The sequence below is a fragment of the Mastigoproctus giganteus genome, chromosome 1 (genome assembly GCF_048544385.1).
Source record: "Mastigoproctus giganteus isolate SK-2022 chromosome 1, ASM4854438v1, whole genome shotgun sequence".
NCBI classification, from domain to species: Eukaryota; Metazoa; Arthropoda; class Arachnida; order Uropygi; family Thelyphonidae; genus Mastigoproctus; species Mastigoproctus giganteus.
The window spans coordinates 136,842,272-136,863,136 of record NC_143575.1 but is presented as its reverse complement, the minus strand read 5'-3'; the positions used below and the strand labels follow the sequence as shown (position 1 = coordinate 136,863,136).

Here is a 20,865-nt window from a genome sequence, read left to right as displayed (position 1 = left end):
TGGAAGGGTGAAATGGGAAGGTTTTTTTTTTTTCCAGCTGATGCTGCCTCTACTAATGCTAATTCTGTGTGCACACTAAATACAGAAACCGATTTTTAATTAATTGTAATGCACATATTCAAAAACTACTTCAATTTTTTTTAACAAAATGAAATATAAAATTTAATTATAAAAATTATGGTACCTTATTTTCTTGTTACGGAAATTCAGATATAAAATTTAAGTGTAATTAGTTAATTTAAGTATATCAACAAATATATTTGACATCAATCATAAATTTGACCAAAAGCCTATAAGAATAATAATAGCCTATAAGCCTTAACTAAAAGCCCTATAAGAATATAGAAAGTTAATATTTAACAAATAATTACTAGAAACTAACCTTTTGACCTCTCTGACCTTGAACGCCTTCTCCCTGCAAGCCTTTATGACCAGGATTTCCACGTATTCCAGGCAAACCCTAAAAGATTTCCAAGAAATATTAAGCATATGGATATTCAAATTTAGCAAAAATTTCAATTAAATACATGAAACATACCTCTTTCACAATGAAGTTGATGTGAAGCAGATTGTTAAGATAACATTAAAATTAAAATGATCCAAAAATACTCCCCAACAGAAAAAGTGTGCATACTTTTTTAATAAAAAAAGTGAAGAGCTTAAGAAATATATTTAAAATTAGTTAAATTCCTTTTTAAAGCTTTTGGAAAAGAGTGATACACTTTTGACATTACCAAGTGTTGTGCATTACCACACCCCTTCAGCTAGTTTAAACTTTTAAGTACTACATGTATACTGTCTAGTCCCTTTATCAGGACCTTCATGGCATGAACTATATTTCAATCTGTGCAAAAAATACATAAACTGAAGAGGTGACATGTGCAGACAGTTCTATAAAGCCATATGCCTGACTAATCACCAAATCACCAGAATTGAAGAATCAATGGGATCACATAGGCTTCCAAAGAAGTATGACTGTTGATGTGTCTTTAGCAGGTGCTACAACAAAGAAAATGAGCACAACTGTCAAATCAAATATGAGTTGAATTGACAACTATTCAAAAACAAATAAATAAATACAGGTGCAATTGTAGCCAGACATGCAAAGTGCTCAATATCTGGAACCAACTGTCAAGAGTAACAGCGGTCATATAACACAATAAATAGCCTCTCCATTTAATATGCAGCAACATAAAGTCATTATCTGCACCATAAGAAAAACCCCCATAAAGAATACACTATGAGTGAGAAAGAAACCTCTGTGGAAGGAACTGTGCAATCCCTGTACTAACCATAAAAACACAGCTGCTTATTTTATGGTAAGTGCCAGAAATGCACAGTCTTAAAACATTATGCTAACAAGAGCAGTGTCCACCAATTCCAGCAGTTCTACATCCTTCTTAAAATGAGGCTTCCAGACCTGTATACAGTACTCAAGGTGTGGCCTGACCATTGCCTCATACAAGGAGTTAATCACCTCCTTATCCCTGCTAGAAAAATTTCTGTATATCATTGACAAGACACCATGTGCTACTCTTGCATACTGTCTGCATTGCTCAGAAAACTTCATATCTGACTGCACAATTACAACCAGGTCCCTTTCATTTTCCATTATCCTGAGCGTAGTACCACCCAGTTGATACGTTACTCTGGGGTTACTGCAACCCATATGCAGTACTTTGCATTTATCAATGTTAAATTTCAGTTGCCGCCTCTCAGCCCATCTGCTCAACCTTTCTAGATCCTGTTGCAGCAGTGTACTGTTATTAGTGTCATTAACAACCCTGCCAACCTTCGTATCGTCTGCAAACTTAGACATTAAGCCTGAAATACCATCATCACTATTATTAATAAATACAGAAAACAACAATGGACCAAACACTGAATTCTGGAGGACTCCACTAATACCATTAGTCCATGAAGAGCAGTGCTCATTGATTATCACTCTCTGTCTTCTCCCACTCAACCATCCCTTTATCCATACCAGCAATTTGCCTCCAATGCCACACTGTTCCAACTTGTGCAACAGTCTTCCATGTGCAACAGTATCAGAAGCCTTTCTAAGTCACAAATATATGATATCAAAATTATTCTTTGCATCCAGTTACTTTGTGACCACATCACAGTATCGAATCAAATTGGTCAGACAAGACTTCCTCTTAACAAACCCCATGTTGTTCCAAGCTATAGGTGAAGTCTTGTCTAGATGATCCTGCACTTCATTAATTTCCCTGTAGTTAAACTAATAGGTCTGTAATTACATGTGTCACCCTTTGATCCTCCTCGGTGAATTGGGGTCACATTGCACATCTCCAGTCCATGGGTACCTGTCCATGGGTACTTAGGAGTCCAAGGACTCCTAATCCTTGGACTTAGGGGAGCTAAGTCCAAGGAAGCTCTCATAATTATGGCTAAGAGTTTGCTTACTTCCTTTCCTGTCTTCTTTAATATAACTGGATAGATATTATCCACCCCAGGTGCCTTTCTTATGTTTATATTCGACAATTTCTCCTCCGCTTTGCTCTCAATTATTACAAAATCATCTAGCTCACTGCCAGAGTTTAATACATCTCTGGCATTCACCTTCCTAAATAACTCACCATGTTTATAGATGCAAAATGCTCATGTAGTTTGTTAGCTACCTGAGCGGATCATCAAAAATTGAACCATCGATATCAAGTGGACCAATCTGATTCATTCCCTTCCTTCTAGAGTTTACATAAAGAACCCTTTGCTATTTTTCTTTGCATCCTTTGCAAAATATTTCTCATAATCTGCCTTTGCCTGCCTAACCTCCTTTGTGAATTGGTTACAGCTTATATCTATCATAGGCTTCCGTACAACCTGTTAATTTATATGTTTATTCTCATAATTATGGCTAAAGGTTGGCTTACCACTTTTGCGGTCTCTCTTAATATACTTGGATAGATCTCATTCACCCCAGGGACTTAATTTGCTTTTAACTTCTAAAATTTCTCTTTCACTTTCCTTTCATTAATCAAAAATTTCATTTTTTTTTTTTTTTTTAGTTAAGAAATTCCTCCTGTGTGAAAGTAAATGCAAAATATCTACAGTCTTTAGTTTGTAAGAAACACGAACAGCATCATCAACAGTTATACCATTTATATACAGTGAGCCTATGTGATCATCTGTTCCTTCTAGTGGTGCTAAAACTACAAGGAAAGAGATAAATAAGTAAAGAAATCTTTGCTACTTCTGTTCTCTTTGCCAGAGACTTCTTATAATATGATTATATATGCTGTAGCTTTCTGTATCTCCCCGATAATATATAGGTGTATTCAACTCTAGCAGTAAGCTACAGAATCTTGAAATAACTGGGAGTAAAGTGGAGGAGAAACTGTTGAAGATTAACACAAGAAAGGCACCTGGGGTGGATGGAATCTATCCAGTTATATTAAAGGAGGCAGCAAAGGAAGTAAGCAAACCCTTAGCCATAATTATGAGAGCTTCCTTGGACTCAGGGGAGGTACCCATAGACTGGAAATGTGCAAATGTGACCCCAATTCATAAAGGAAGATCAAAGGCTGACACAAGTAATTATAGACCTGTGAGCTTAACTTCTGTTCCAGGAAAATTAATGGAGGCACTGGTTAAAGAAGCACTGCAGGATCATTTAGTCAAGACTTCAGTTATAGCTCAGACACAGCATGGTTTTGTTAAGGGGAAGTCTTGCCTGACCAACTTGATTGGATACTATGATGCAGTCACAAAAGAACTGGATGCAGAGAATAACTTTGATATTATATACTTGGATCTTAGAAAGGCTTTTGATACTGTTGCACATGGAAGACTGCTACACAAATTGGAGCAGTGTGACATTGGAGGCAAATTGCTGCTATGGATAAAGGGGTGTTTGAAGGGGAGAAGACAGAGAGTGGTAATCAATGGATACTGCTCATCGTGGACTAATGTTATTAGTGGAGTCCCTCAGGGCTCAGTGTTGGGTCCATTATTGTTTTCTGTATTTATAAATGATATTGATGATGGTATATCAAGCTTAATGTCCAAGTTTGCAGACGATACAAAGGTTGGCAGGGTTGAAAAGGACACTACTGACACTATACTGCTGCAACAGGATCTGGAAAGGTTGAGCAGATGGGCTGAGAGGTGGCAAATGAAGTTTAACGTTGACAAATGTAAAGTACTACACATGGGAAACAACAACTGCAGAGCAACATATCAACTCTGTGGTACTACACTGACAGTGGTAGAGAATGAAAGGGACTTGGGGGTGGTTGTGCAGGCAGATATGAAGTTCTCTGAGCAGTGCAGACGGGCTGCAAGAGTAGCTCATGGAGTATTGTCAATGATATACAGGAATTTTTCCAGCAGGGATAAGGAGGTGATTATTCCATTGTATAAGGCAATGGTCAGGCCACACCTAGAGTACTGTATACAGGTCTGAAGGCCTCATTTCAAGAAGGATGTAGAGTTGCTGGAACGAGAACAGAGAAGGGCAACAAGATTAGTGAATGGAACAAAGGGGTGCTCTTACGAAGAAAGGCTTAAGTTTTGCAAATTACAGTGTCTGGAGACTAGGCACCAGCGAGGTGATCTGATAGAGGTGTATAAAGCCTTGAATGGTTTAAGCATGCTCAATGCTGATGGGATTCTTCCTCTAGCTCAGAAAAATCACCTGAGAGGGCAAAAATTCAAATTGGGGAAAGACAGATGTAGGATAGACGTGCGGAAATTTGCCTTTAGCCAGCGGGTGGTTGGTTGGTGGAACAGACTTCCATCCCTTGTGGTGGAGGTTGATAGCCTAAATAAGTTTAAGGATCAGCTGGACAGGTATTTTGAACAAACAGAGGGGTGAAGTGGAAGTTGGTTTTTTTTTTTTTTTTTTTTGGCTGATACTGCATAAGCTTGCTTTCTTGCATCAAATGCCTCTACTAATGCTAATGCTAATGTATTCCCTCTATTTGTCTTTTCTGAACTAGCCTGATTAGTTCATTCATTTAGGTCTAAACTTTCAATAGTATCTCTTTTTTGATATAAAAACGTTACTAGCTTCTATTGGTACTTCCCTGAAAGCCTCACAATTTAAAATTTGCAGTTAGCATTAGCATAGCATTAGAGGCATATGATGCAAGAAAGCAAGCTTATGCAGCATCAGCCAAAAAAAAAAGCCTTTCCCATTTCACTGATTCATTCATTTTCAAATGTTTGTCTAGTTCTGCCTTGAATTTATTTAAGCTATCAACTTCCACAACAACAGATGGAAGTTTGTTTCAGCAATCAACTACCTGCTGGCTAAAGTCAAATTTCCACACATGTATTCTAAAACTGTCTTTCCTCAGTTTGAATCTATTGCCCCTCAGGTTTGTAATCTGAGCAAGAGGAAGAATCCCCACATCGAACCTTGAGGGACACCACTAATAACAATAGTCCACTTAGAACAGTATCCATTAATTATCACTCTGTCTTCTCACACTCAACCATCCTTTTATCCATTGTAGCAACTTGCCCTTAATGCCATGCTGCTCCAATTTGTACAGTAGTCTTCCATGTGCAACAGTATCAAAGGCTTTCCTGAAATCCAAGTATATGATATCAAAATTATTTTTTGCATCCAGTTCCTTTGTGACCACATCATAGTATCCAATCAAACTGATCACACAAGACTTAGCCTTAACAAACCCATGCTGTGTCTGTTATTATTACTGCTGTCTTGTCTAGATGATCCTGCAATGTTTCTTTAACCAGTGACAGTTGGTAATATCACAAGTTGGTGCCACTGAAAGAAATTTAAAAACAGGGGCTGGGACCATGTAATTGAAAATTTAAAAACAGGGGCTGGGACCACTTTTTGAAAGCAAAATCCCTCCCTTTACAATTGACAGGTCTTGTAACTTTAATCAGGAGATTTTTTTTCTTTCTTTATCAGGAGATTTTTTCACACAGTCACTGCTGATAATCAGTTCATGAGTATTGCTTTCTCTCATTACTTCTCTCTCTAACATGCTGATGTAGAAAACAGCCATCCAATAAATCCCAAACAATCTTGTTACTAAGTGGATCATCAACCCACAAGTTTCAGTTGATATCTGGAAAGTTAAAATCTCCCATTATAAGATATTCTGATTTACTGCCCTAATCTATTTTTCTATAGGTATTTGTTATACTCGTCATAATCATTTGGTATTATTATGACAAGTATAACAATCACCTATAATATACCCCTACTCTCATTTATACCACACCAAACTGACTCAACATTACACTGGACACCCTCATCAACTGGCTGCACTGCCGTAGATTCTATGTGCTTCTTAACCAAAAGCATAACTCTAATCCAGTCATATCTGTCCTTCCTATATGCAATTTACTTACCACATTCAAATTCCACATCTTTATGTCTAAGTGACACCATATCTGTGACATCCCTACAATGTTTTTGACTTGACCAGTACTTCAAATTCATCAAATTTATTTAATATGCCTTAGCAATAGTGTACATGCAAGTATACATGCAACTGTTTTCACTCTTAGTAAACCTAACACAGCTCATATCTTTGTTTATTCCATGAGGACTCCCAACAGGTCTTCAAATCCCTAATGCCTTGCTTTCTAGGCTGTTGTGGGTACAACTCAACTAGCAAATCTTTAGATACTTCAGTCCCTCTAGGCACCTCCATAGCCAGGTGAGCAGGAGCAGCAGTGCGTGGCACATGCTTCTTGATTAGACTGGGGTTCGAGCCCGTGACCACCAAATACGGAGGATGCAGAAAGGTCAGGGAATTACCACCGCATATCCCGAGAGTAATGTGGCCGTAGTTGCTAATTCTCCTAAAAACCAAATAACAACAAAAACAACAGTCCCTCTAGTTTTGTCTCTAAAGCATCCATACACCCATTCCTTCAGTGACTGAATTTCACTAGTAATACACTCCAGGCTAGGGTATAAAAAAAAATAATGTTAACTGAGCTAGATTTATGCACTAGATCAGTCTTCAACTGCAACAGACTAGATAAGCAATGAACTATTGACTCATACATGAATCGCTTTGTAAACCATTACTGAAAACTACACCCTTGGTCTAAAGTGATATCTTTTGAAAAAGTTTTTGAAGTGGATCTTATAGAAACCATTATCAAGATAACAATTAAATTTGCAAAATATTACAATAATCAAACATAAATAAAAAATGTTTCACTTATTGAACTCAAAAATTTAAACTTCCAAAACACCAAAAAGAATGTTACAGGAATTAGCATTACGAAAGGTATTAAATTTACAAGAAAAAAAAAAATTCAAAAATTACCAAAATTAAATTAACAAAATTAATCAAAATAAAAAATTAATCTACTAATTTTGAATATAATCCACCAGGAAATAGATCTATCCAAGGCATGCCCCCCCTCTCTGTGACTCCCAATTAAGGGTTTAAAAGGGCTGAGTAATCTGAATTCCAATGGCATCCATGCTGTTTCTTAAACACACACACACACACCAGGACCACAAATTTAAATTAGGGAAAGGATGGTTGTAAGACAGGTGTAAAAAAATTTACTTTTCACTAGAAAATAACTGCAGGAATGAATTCCACTTGGCATTGTGGAAGCAGTTACTTTTAACTCTCCATTACTTTCACCACAAATAAGTTTCATGGCATATTTTCATTTGTTTTATTCTAAAAAAAAAAAAGTATGGCTTTTTAATTGAATTGAAAACATTTTTCTATTAATTATGATTTGCTAACCTCAATTTAAAATGTATCAAACAAAAATGAACATGAGAAACCAATAATAGCAATTTTTTTTATCCCATTTTTAGAATATAAGGTGACTCATCCCCTGAACTGAAACAAGGCACTTGTGTGGCATATGGCTAATGCAATCAGCCATTTTCATTTAGTTTCTGGGCAAAACCAAAACTCTATGGCAAGACCAAATTGTTCCCTGGCAAGCACAGGGAACATGATTGAGAAGTGGTTGAGAAGTCTAATAAAAGACTTTTTCACTGGGGGACTGAAATGTGGGTTTCATTTTAGTGTTGTGCATTCAGTTATCGTCCTGTTGATCTAGATCATCTGAACTGACGTAATATCAATGAGAACATGTTTGCACTCTACGTGCTTCTTAACCAAAAGCATAACTCTCCTTCTTTCAGCATGCAATATTAATTTAAAGATTAAAACTTACAACTGGCTTTACCAATGTTGATTTCTATTTTCTGGATTGAGAGTGGTTGATAAGTCTAATAGCTGAAAAATCTAATAATTGATATTCCAGAACTGACAATAGCATCACAGAATACAAGCAAAACTAATCTCAGTAGCTTGCTCTTGAATCGGTCAGATAGACTGTGTTGCACTTTTGAATGGATGAACCTCATTCCCTGTACAATACTAAATCTGAATCTGTACCTATATTATTGTACCTTTCATAGTGTACATATGTGACAGGATTGCTGCAGTTTGGCAGGGCCTCCTAGTACAATAAACAAAAAAATAAAAAAGTGCTCAGTGGTGTGTCACACATACCACATAAGTATTGCATTACAGCCAAAGTAGCTTATGCACCATCAAACCCCCCATATCAACAACCACATAAGTATAGTCAATGCAAAACAAAAAATTATATTCCTTACAATTCACAGCAGACCAAAATAAAAACCTAAAATACTGTATAATTATTTAGAGAACTGGGGGTGAAAAGTGCACATAAGGATTTCATTTCCAAATTTAAGCACCATCTATAAAATGCCACATTAACAGTGTATAGATAATAAATTTAAAATTGTGCACAGATCATTAGAAGGGATGAGCAAATAATGTGTTATAATCTCTCCCCCCCCCCCAGATACATAGTGTATAGTGTGTTTAGGGTCTAACGGCACCAGGGGGTTTCCCCCATCTCCGCATAATATACATTGCGGTGTGATACAGAACACTGTAGAGGCCAGAGGTTTAAAAGTGTATGGATATTGTGGTGTGTAATGTTTTGTACCGTTGTTCATTTGGTCTTTTAGCCCTTGGGTCTCAAATGAGACTCACCATTGCCCACACCATACCTCATGGAGGCAGACCAGGTACACCAGTATTTTAGAAATTTACTATTTACTCTGGCAGGTCCTGTCACCTAATTTCCTGAGATTTCAGTGGCTAGGACCTATAAAAAAAAAAAAAAAAAAAGTGGGGCGGGGGGAGAAACGCTAGAAATTGGGTCAGGCCGAAAGAGAGATAAGTTATACTGGTTATAGTTTTTTTTTTTTTTTTTTTTTAAATTTTTGTGTGGGGCTTGTGTAGTTTTGGCAAGGGCTAGAGAGGGAAGGGAGACTAAAGACTGGGGGGTGAAAGACAGAAATATGGAGTCAATAGTGAAGATAACCCCAAAAGTTGGCGGGGCAGGCCCATGCCTCGCCAGGTGAAAATAGGGTGTGGCAGGGGGGAGGGTACAGAGTAACCATCTCCTGCCAAGGGAAGGGAAAGAAAGCGAACCGAGTGAGGATACCCGGTTCAGATCGCCTAATGATGTTTCGGCAGCAAACTGCATAATGTCTTTGTCAGGTCTTCGTATGCCATTCCTGGGACATGTTGTCCCGTCCGTGTGAGTGATCAAGTCCAGATAATGACTCCAGTTTAAGCCAGTGGTCAGATCCAGGTTAAGTTAATTATTAGTTTTTCAGATTGTAGCTGTTAGGTTTTTGTTTGGTTGACACATCTAAGGATCTTTATTATGGATGACGAGTGGTTAGTTTGGGGAAAAATTCCTGCTAAGGTTGTGGGTATGTTCTTCTTCTAGGAAAAAGATCCTGCCCAATGCGTTAAGGCTTTATAGTTGTCCTTGCTCTCCAGGAGGTATTGTTCTTGGTTTATTGGCGAGAAACGTATTCTAGTTATTAAGAGGCAGCGGAGGTCTTCGTATAGTTGGCAGTGGTGCATGACATGCTCCCACGTCTCTAGCTGTCCACAGTGGCAGAGAGGGGTGTCACTCAATCCGAAACTGGAGAGTTTTGCTCTTATTGAGCCATGTCCATGTCCTGCTCACTGGACATGGCTCTTATTGCGCCATGTCCAGTGAGCAGGTAAGATGTCAGCAGTCCCAGTGAAAACCAGTTTGGGCTTTTAGGAAACACTAGTTGATTATCCGGTATGAATCTTCAGGTGACTTCCCCTTTTGTTGAAGTCGTCCAACGGGTTTACCAGGCCTGCTGTAGGTGGATGAGAAGGCGTTTTTTCTTGAGTTTATGATCGTTCGCCGGATCAGTTGTGTAGTCTAGGCAGGTGATTGATTTGCCTTTGGATAGTTGATAAAGCAACCCACAGCGGACGATCTCCAGGTCCAGGGGGAGAGCACCTAAGAGGACCTGGAGGGCGTGGGTGCTTACAGTACAGCAGGCTCTCGAGATTGTCAGTAGGACTAAACGTTGAATGGTCTCTAGCTTCCTTTTGTTTACTGCTGTTACCGCCTTGTGGAACCAGATTCCTGATGCGTATGTTATTGCTGGTAAGAAGACTGCCTTATAGAAGAGGGCTAAGGTCCTCTTCTTAAGTCCCCAATCGCGATGAGTGACTCTAGCTATTAGTGCGGAGTATTTTTTGATTTTGCTTCGGAGGTAAGTAAGATGGGGGTGTGAATGACAGATTTTTATCCAGCAGAATACCAAGATATTTAAGTTCGGTGGAAAGCTTAATTGTTGTTTCCTGAATCTTTATCTGGGGAGGCCTTGACCTTTAAGTAGGATGGAGCAGGTTTTTGTTGGGATATCTTTAAGTGGTTTTGGGTGGCCCAGTCTTGTAGGATATTTATAGCACGGTTTGCAGAGATCTCTAGTTGAGTCCTTGAGTCTGCCGCCAGCATCAGGATCAGGTTATCCACATAGGCCTGCGATCTCACATTACCAAGGTCGAGGTTTAGAAAGCTGTCGAGCACCACGTTCCAGAGAAGTGGGCCAAGTACTGAGCCTTGTGGGCATCCTCTATAGACTGGTCATGTGACTGAACAGTACGGAGCACCGACGGTTACTGTTCTGTTTGCGAGATAGGTTTTTATACAATTGTACAAATTAGCTGGTAGTTTTGCTTTCCGGAGTCTGCCGAGGACGCTTGGCCACCAGAGGGAGTCAAACACCCCGGCAAAATCCACTAAAATGACAAGGAAGTATTTATGGCTGGTAGTGGTAGCTGCTTTGACGATATTCTCTAAGGCGTCCACCGTGGAGCATCCCCTTCTAAAGCCGTATTGGTTGTCAGAGTGAAGGCCAGCCTTGGAGTAATGAATTTCTATTCTATTGCTTAGAAGATGTTCTAGGAGTTTGCTTAGTATGGATAGAAGAGCGATGGGCCGGTATGACTCCGGAACGTCTTGTGGTTTTGTCGGATTCTTGAGAATAAGCCTTAATTTTGCAGATCTCCATACTACTGGGAAATGGCCTGCTTCAAGGCAATGGTTGAAGAGGTTTAGGATCTCATTTGGGATGGTTTCAACAGACTTCTTTACGATCTCGGGCTCCAGCATGTCTTCTCCTGGAGATTTCTTGTTTTTTATTTTTGCTGCAGCGGAGTCCAGTTCTTCCTTGGTGAAGCTGTCTTCCACTTGGGCCGTGGTGTATCTGCTGTTTTCCTCACATAGTAGTATTTGCTCTGGGGTACTTGTATCATATGTTGATGGAACATGGCATCAAGGATGTTATTTATAGATTCGGACCATGCCTTTGTATACGTGCCTTGTGGCGTCTTGGTGGCTGGGATGACTTCTCCCCTGGGGAGTTTGTTTGTGATTACTCTGTAGACCACTCCCCATGGAGCAGAATTTCCAACTGTGGAGACTAGGTGCTCCCAGGAGAGCTTCTTCCTTTGTTTAATCAGGGCTGTGTATTTGTTTCTTGCTGTTCGGTACTGCTGCTTGAGATATTCTACTTCCGCTTCCGGCCATGTCCGTCTTGCGCGTTGAAAATTTTTCCGTCGGGTGTAAACCTCCCGTGGCAGTTGTTGGAGCTCTGGGCACCACCAAGGTACGGCTCCAAGAGAAGGTTTCTTCCGTTTAATAGAGTTAATTGAGCTTTCAGTGACTAGGCTTATAATTGCCTTTTGGTGCTGGTCTGGGTTCAGTCCTACTGTGCTGAGAGAGTGGGCGGCCATGATCAGTGAATCCTTAAATTCCTGCCAATTTGCCTTGTCAATTGCAAATCTATGTAGAGTTTGCCTCAATTGGTTGTCAGCTTACTGATCGGTGCAGTTGGAAAGTTATTACACGGTGGTCCGAAGTGGTCCAGCTTTCTCTAACTGTCCAGAATGAAAGGTGTTGTGCAACGGATCTTGTGGCCAGGGTAATATCAATTGTGGCTTTCCACATTGTACTAGAGAAGGTCGGTAGGTTATTTGGTTGGTTGAGAATTGAGAAAGAACTGTTTGAGAGATATTCTTCCAGTCTTTGTCCGTTGTTTGTGCCTCGTCTATCTTGAGTTTCACTGAACCACACTGGCGACCTGCAGTTTACGTCAGCGGCAACTATGATTTTTGCATTTGGGAATTCCAGAGAGATGCTTTGTAAGTATCTAATAATCAGGAGAATATCCTCCCCCGGCCGAGAGTAGAGAGAAACTGCGTAAAATTCCCCCAAAGGGGTGATGATATGGGCACAGGCTGCCCAGGGAAGGCAGTAATGTGGTATTTTGGTAACAGTGAGATCAGAGTTTCTGACAAGAATAGCCGCCCATGGGGTCTCCCCGTCCACTTGAACGATCTTATAAGTCAATGGATAGCCTCTGACTGCCTTACTATGCGAATATGGCTCTTGAAGAAAGAGGACATCGAGGTTCTCCTCATCTGCCTTTTTCATCAACTGCGCTGCAACTGCTTTAGCTCGCTGGGCATTAATTTGTGCAAATTTTACAGTGGTAGTATTAAATGGTTTAAGGTAAGTCCCCATAATCGAGCCTTAGTTGGCATGTGCTCTTAGCTTTTGTGTAGACAGGGCATTTATTGTCCCGGATGCAATGATCTGCCTGCATTTTCATTGATCTGCAGTTTGCGCAAGTGGATAGGTCTTCTTTTTTAGTGCACGAGTTAAAGTCGTGGCCTCTTTCAGCACAGTGTCCACATGTGGGTTGAGCTTGGGTACACGTGTGTGTCGTGTGTCCAAAACGACAACACTTGTAACATTTGGGGACAGCCACATGCTCCTTGAAGCGGTGACTGCCCCAATTTATGAACACTCTATTTTGTTGACTTATTGTTCTCCAGGGGCTGCAGGGGAAAGCTCCACTACCCAGTTGGTAGAATTTCCCACTCTGGCATTTTTTTGGAATTTCGGGAAAACGAGGTCATTTGGTTCAACATCTGGGTGGTCCTGTTGGAGGTTTCTTCTGTACAGTTCATCCTGGAGTGCTGCTGGGGTTAGGTCCTTTTCGGTATCATAAATTATTATGCTGTGCCCCTTTCTTTTCAGGGGTGCAGCCTGTAGGCCAAGTGCTTGTATTTTGGGGTTACTAATGATTTTGTTAGCTTCTTCTTTCATCTCAGTTTCAATGGTGACACCGTGTCTTACGCACAGATTTAATTTTTGCCATTTTCAGGTCTTCTGCTAAATTTGCGACCACTATATTTTTTACTTCCTCACTTGTGTGATGATCTTCTGTGGAAGTAGATCTAACAATTACCAGATGTGGTTTGTGTACGAGAGTTTTACTTTTGGTTGAGTTTCCTGATTCAGTTGTTTGTTCAGCATTTCTGGGAATCCTCAGCGCATCTGCATAGGTAGTAGCGCGCTGTTGCATTTGACTATCTCTACCATCAAGATATGCCTCGAGTTTAGACACTGCTTTCTCGCATTCGAGGTGCGTCGTAAGTATAATGGTTTCCAACTTCATCCATAGGGAAACTATGTCTGCGCGCAGAGCTGTACTGACTCTGCTGTTGATTGTCTTCATTAAAGTTTCTAGCGCAGTTCTCAGGTAGAGAACCTGCTCTAAAACGGGACCGTCAGGCAGAGTGGGATCCAGTGGTGTCTCTTCATCATCATTTTCTCCTTGCTGGGAAGATCGGTCTTGTAGTTCCTTTCATTCACTTTGGGATCTGGTTTCCATTTCTGATTTCGGAAATGATTTTTTATTACGCTTCTTGGAGGCTGGAGTAGGCCTGGAAGCCTCAGTATCACCCCGTAGGCCTAGAGTTTGGATAGTTTCAGGAGTAAAGTCCTGGCATTCATCAATGATATTATAGTCTGCAGTGGACATGATTTTCGAAAAACGGAAAACAGGGGTTTCCAGATAGTCGGGTCGCCATTAGTATTCTCCTAAAAAGTAGCAAAATGATGGTTGAAACAGTCTCTATGATAAACAGGAACCGGGCATTGGGCTATAGCCTTCAGGTCACGTGGGGAAAAATAGGAAAAGCTCAAGCGGAAAAACCTCTAAATGAATAGAACAAGTTTTTTTTTTTTTTTTATTATTATTATTATTAGAAGTTTTTTGGGGACGATAAATACGATGACAGTCTTCATTTTCTTGCAGGATAAGCCCGGGGAAAGTTTCACATCTGCCACAAAAAGTTTGTAGACGTATGGGGAACACACAGAAAACATGGTAAAGTTAGTTTAAATCAGGCGAAAAGTTTCAGAGACGTTGTGCCTGTGGGCATAAGAGGAGAAAAGTGCAATTAGGGTGGAAGAGGTAGAATCCCTAATCTTGTTGCCACGTGACGTTATTCTTGACCTTGTTAAGCGACAATCACTAAGACAATTGCTGACACACATCGGGTGGTCCCCTCCCCAGTCACAATTTGCTAGATATTTAGCGTGACAGCTCTGAAAAGACCGAAAATTGCTCTCTTCAATTTCCTGCCAATGGCGGCATGGCGACCTAACCATTGACAAAGACGTTGAATAATTAACGTTAAGATCTAGCAGAAAGATCCTAGAAAACACCAAAAAAGTCTCACCAACGGAATCCTCTTCTAAACCTGTCTATGGAGAACATAATTCCAGAAGTATACGGCACTTTAAGCACTTAAATTAAACAAAATATCAGGAGCTCGAATTATTGCGTCTGCATGCTGAGACTATACCGTCGTCCAATCCCAGGATAATGATACTTCCCTGGATCATTTTTCCCTACAAATTTTAATAATGCATTAAACTGGATCATTATTATATGGAGATGATAACAAATAGCCTATAATATCATTCAACAACATGGTTGAAGTTTATAGAGAATTTGGCATGAAAATTTGGCTTGAAACCAAAATTGGAACAAGTTAATAATTTTGAGCATCTAGATGAGGTCTTCGGTGAACATAGAATAATAGCCTTGGAATTAACACAATAAGTAACATGAAAGAGGGAAATTTGCCAAAAATTAGCTGTTTAAAATTTTTAGGCTTATTTTCACCTGAGAGCTAGGTAAAGAATTGAATAAATTGATAAAAAATCAGAATTAGAATCTTCAAAAATTAGTATTAGTATTAGAAGGGATAAATGATGCAAAGAAGTGGACATTTCTTCATCTACCAAAAAAGAAAAAAATAAATAATAATAATACAAAAGGGAAAAAATGGAGGGGTCTTCTTGATCATTCCCAGATACCCATCCACATTACCCCAAAAATGACTATTGAGTTTCACTTTGAACTTTACCAAACTTTCCTTGACCACTGTGGCAGACAATTTTTCCAATAGGCACCACAATTTTTCTGATAGGGATCACAAATATTTTATAATCCCTATTGCATTAATTTTGCTGATGCCCTTCAGGTGTCTTTATATATTCCAGGTCTTCCCTCCTCCCAAGATGAAGTTTTAATGAGAGCTTTAAAAAAAAAAAATAATATATATATATATATATATATATATATTTATTTTTTCTTTTTTTTACATGAAATTTGGGTATGCCATATATAAATGGATATTTTAGATTATTATACTTTAATTTTTTTATGCAATGCAATTAATTTTTTGATTATTATATTAGAGGAAGATGCTATATCTTAGGATATAGAGGAACATCTTATCTTAGTATACAAAGCACTAAGCAGAAAAGCCAATGATTATGTCTTTGCATCTTCTCACCTTATGCACATTATACTAGACATTGTTAAATTCAGCATTAATATTTTGAATATTAACAAGCCACCAGAAAACTCTGTCCTCATCTTATATATTCAAAATAAAATGATGGATAATTTGGATATACATAGAACTATTAATTTATATAATAACTTGCTGCCTATTAATAACTTACATATTAATATCAGATTTAGATATTCTAAACCATTTGGTCTTAAAGCGTGTAACTATAGAATAATAGCCACAAACCTTCACAATATTAACATTGGACAGGATACATGTGTTTGCCACAAACCTTCATTTCATAGATATGTGGATCCCAACCATAACCACATTATAACCGGCGATTTAGATATAATCCCATATCCTGAACTTAGAGATATTTCATCACTTGGTTTTAAATTTTGACCTAATCTACCTATTAATAAATCTACCTTTAAAAAAATTGTTATATCTAGATTTATTAAAATACTGTAAGATCAGCATACAAATACAACATACCGGTTGAGGCATACCACATGTGGTTATTTACAATGCTTAATATCATATCTAACAAATATAATCAATTGAAATTCATACCGGATAATCTATATAATATAAAATTAATAAACAGGCAGCTCAAAGATATACATGAACATTTTCATGTATATACATGACAAAGCTGATTGCAATTATATGTAAGTCATATTATATAGAAATTATTAAAAATGAACTACAGTCTAGCTATACATATAAATACATTGCATCTTCCTCTAATATAATAATCAAAAAATTAATTGCATTGCATAAAATATTAAAGTATAATAACCTAAAATATCCATTTATATATGGCATACCCAAATTTCAGAAATCACCTATTGCGTTTAGATTCATAACATCATGTAGAGATAGTTATGCTAAAATTCCAGGAAAAACATTAGAAAAGTTACTTAAAATTATATTAAATAACATAAATAAAACTATTATAATAAATAATAACTTACCAATTATAAATGCAATAAAAAATAACAATATTCAACAAATACAAACATTTGACTTTAACAGTTTATTTACTAGCATTAATCTTGATAATTTAAAAGTCGTTCTTCAGAAACTATATTTGGAAAATAAAAATACTATAAAGGTTGATTTAACCTATTGGGATACTCTAATAAATCTATGCATCTTTAATAATTATGTATATGATGGAACATCGCTATACTTGCAAGTGAATGGCACCCCTATGGGAAGTCCAGCATCAAGCATAATCGCAAACCTTTATCTATATTATACAGAAAGAGCATTCCAGGATAACCTACTTATATTCAGATACGTAGACAATCTATGTATGTTTAATTGTCCACATTTTGTCCAGGATTATAGTAAATTATATCCAGAATAACTTGTATTAGAAAAAACTAATATAGTTCTGATACTATAGCAAATTACCTGGATCTTCATATGAATATTCCATAATGATATAGACATAAACGTATATAATAAAAGAGACACATTTAATTTAAATGTAGTCGGCCTTACAAACTGGAGATCTAATATATCAAAATCAGTGCATGCTAATATCATTTTATCCCAATGTCTGATGATTGCTTATATTTGCAATAATAATAAAACCTGTTCAGCAAACATAATAGCATTGTACAACAAGTTGATCAATAATAATTTCCCTATCGCTTACCCGAAATACCACTTCAGGAGGGTGATAAGCATAATTAATTTCAAAAATTTGTTTTCTGAACCCATTGATTCAATATAATTGTCATATTTAGTGCCGTGTATATAGATAGGTACATAGGATACACTTTGCTTTCTTGGTGTCTTACGGCGTAGAAAACTTGTACCCACCGGCTTGCAAATTACAGTGTATAATTTTTTTTTTTTATACATAGTTAAATTCATTTAAGTTTACTTAAGTTCACGCTGAGGTAACATACAAATTCAGCTCAGGGTACTACTATAGGAACGGGTTTGCAATCTCGGGCATACCCTAGCCACAACTTATATCTTGTAATGTCTTTAAGCTGTCCTACACTCTTTTTTATTTCTCCGAAATTATTAGGGCAATCCGAGGACATGGGAGAAACTATTTCTTATCTATACCACTATTTTTTGCCTTTATGGAGTTCAGGTTCTATTATTTCTACTTCTTTAATTTTTCTCCTTACTATCTGCATGTTTCTCTTTGCGTTAACTTAAATTTGATAGGTTAATTAATTAATTATTTATTTTTACCATATTCATCACATAGGGGGCACCACATTATTTTGACGACTATTATCGTTACTACATTATGTCCTGGATACGGTAGATATGTAGTATGTATTATATATTTAATCTTATTTTAATCATTAAACTACGTTCTCTGTCTGGTCAACGATGATTAATATATGCTTACATTTATAATTTACTTATATTTTCTTACTTTTGATTCTAAAATTTCTATATTTAGTCTATATTTCTATTATTTTCTATTATCTTTAATATTTTATATATATACATATATATATATATATCTGATATTTCAAAATAAAATAAAACAAAATAAAAACATCAGCCAGTAGTATTGCAATAAATGTAGAGCTTTAAGTCATTATTTAAATATATATATATATATATATATATATATATATATATATATATACTACCATTAAATATTGACAAAAGTTATTAACAATAGTTTATAAATATTAACAATAGTTTTGCCATACTACTGGCTTATGTTTTATTTTATTTAATTTAAAATATAATATATATATTAGCATTAGCATTAGTAGAGGCATTTGATGCAAGAAAGCAAGCTTATGCAGCATCAGCCAAAAAAAAAACCACTTCCACTTCACCCCTCTGTTCATTCAAAATACCTGTCCAGCTGAGCCTTAAACTTATTTAGGCTATCAACTTCCACGACAAGGGATGGAAGTCTGCTCCACCAACCAACCACCCGCTGGCTAAAGGCAAATTTCCACACGTCCATCCTACATCTGTCTTTCCTCAATTTGAATTTATGCCCTCTCAGGTGATTATTCTGAGCTAGAGGAAGAATCCCATCAGCATTGAGCATGCTCAAACCATTCAAGGCTTTATACACCTCTATCAGATCACCTCGCTGGTGCCTAGTCTCCAGACACTGTAATTTGCAAAACTTAACCCTTTCTTCGGAAGAGCACCCCTTTGTTCCATTCACTAATCTTGTTGCCCTTCTCTATACTCGTTCCAGCAGCTCTACATCCTTCTTGAAATGAGGCCTCCAGACCTGTATACAGTACTCTAGGTGTGGCCTGACCATTTCCTTATACAAGGGAATAATCACCTTATCCCTGCTAGAAAAATTCCTATATATCATTGACAATACACCATGAGCTACTCTTGCAGTCCGTCTGCACTGCTCAGAGAACTTCATATCTGCCTGCACAACCACCCCCAGGTCCCTTTCATTCTCTACCACTGTCAGTGTAGTACCACAGAGTTGATACGTTGCTCTGGGGTTGCTGTTTCCCATGTGTAGTACTTTACATTTGTCAATGTTAAACTTCATTTGCCACCTCTCAGCCCATCTGCTCAACCTTTCCAGATCCTGTTGCAGCAGCATAGTGTCAGTAGTGTCCTTGACAACCCTGCCTACCTTGTATCGTCTGCAAACTTCGACATTAAGCTTGATATACCATCATCAATATCATTTATGAATACAGAAAACAATAATGGACCCAACACTGAGCCCTGAGGGACTCCACTAATAACATTAGTCCACGATGAGCAGTGTTCATTGATTACCACTCTGTCTTCTCCCCCTCAGCCACCCCTTTATCCACAGCAGCAATTTGCCTCCAATGTCACACTGCTCCAATTTGTGCAGCAGTCTTCCATGTGCAACAGTATCAAAAGCCTTTCTAAGATCCAAGTATATAATATCAAAGTTATTCCCTGCATCCAGTTCCTTTGTGACTGCATCATAGTATCCAATCAAATTGGTCAGGCAAAACTTCCCCTTAACATATATATATATATATATGTATATATGGAACCAACAGATAGAAGCAATGGCAAGTTCACATTATAAAGTAGGAAAGAAGAAAAAAATGTTGAGGTAAATATATCCATAATCCAAAAGTAATAAATCAAACTCAAGATGACATGGGCATCTTGAGTTTGATTTATTTTGGTTTTCCATTCCGCCCATTTGGTGGTTTTCCAAATGTAGTATGTATTATATATTTAATCTTAGTCACAATTGGCTTTAAAAGGTTCGCACAGACCAACAAAACAAATGAGTGGGCCAGTATATCAGGAAGTCTTATAATGGGGGATTTTAACTTTCCAAATATTGACTGGAACTTGTGGATTGTTCACTCACACACTAGCAAGACTTTTTTGGATTTACTGGATGACTGCTTTCTACAGCAGCATGTTAAGAGAGGCAACCAGAGAGAGTAATACTCTTGATCTGATTATCAGCAGTGATTATTCATGCATTAAGAATTTGCAGATAAAGGAACCACTGGGTGACAGTGATCACAATGTACTGATATGGGAATTTCTTAAACTACCATCAAGGCTAACAGGAAGGGCTTTTGTTTCAAAACGGTGACTACAGGGGTCTCAGACAGTGTTTAAATTCTGTACAGTGGGATCAACTGATGATGTTACCAACATTGAATTCTAAATGGGAAGCCTTCAGAGACTTAATCTTGGAGACTTCTAGGCTTTTCATTCCAACTAAGAAATACTGTTCGAGGTTCACGCCTAAATGGATGTCAGATGAATTAATGAGGCTCATAACAGAGAAGAAAAATGTATGGGATGCATATAAATTATCAGGTGACACAAAAGCCTATGGCAATAT

The 20,865-nt window shown here is 37.7% G+C and overlaps 1 protein-coding gene across 1 annotated transcript in view; it reads right to left on the bottom strand.

The window, feature by feature from the left end:
• The window catches only part of LOC150091155 (uncharacterized), a 1,391,089-nt gene that overhangs the window by 933,744 nt on the left and 436,480 nt on the right, over window positions 1-20,865 (bottom strand). The window contains exon 9 of the mRNA XM_090374518.1: window positions 383-460. Coding sequence (XP_090230644.1) covers window positions 383-460 — 78 coding nt within the window. The remainder of the gene's footprint in view (window positions 1-382; window positions 461-20,865) is intronic.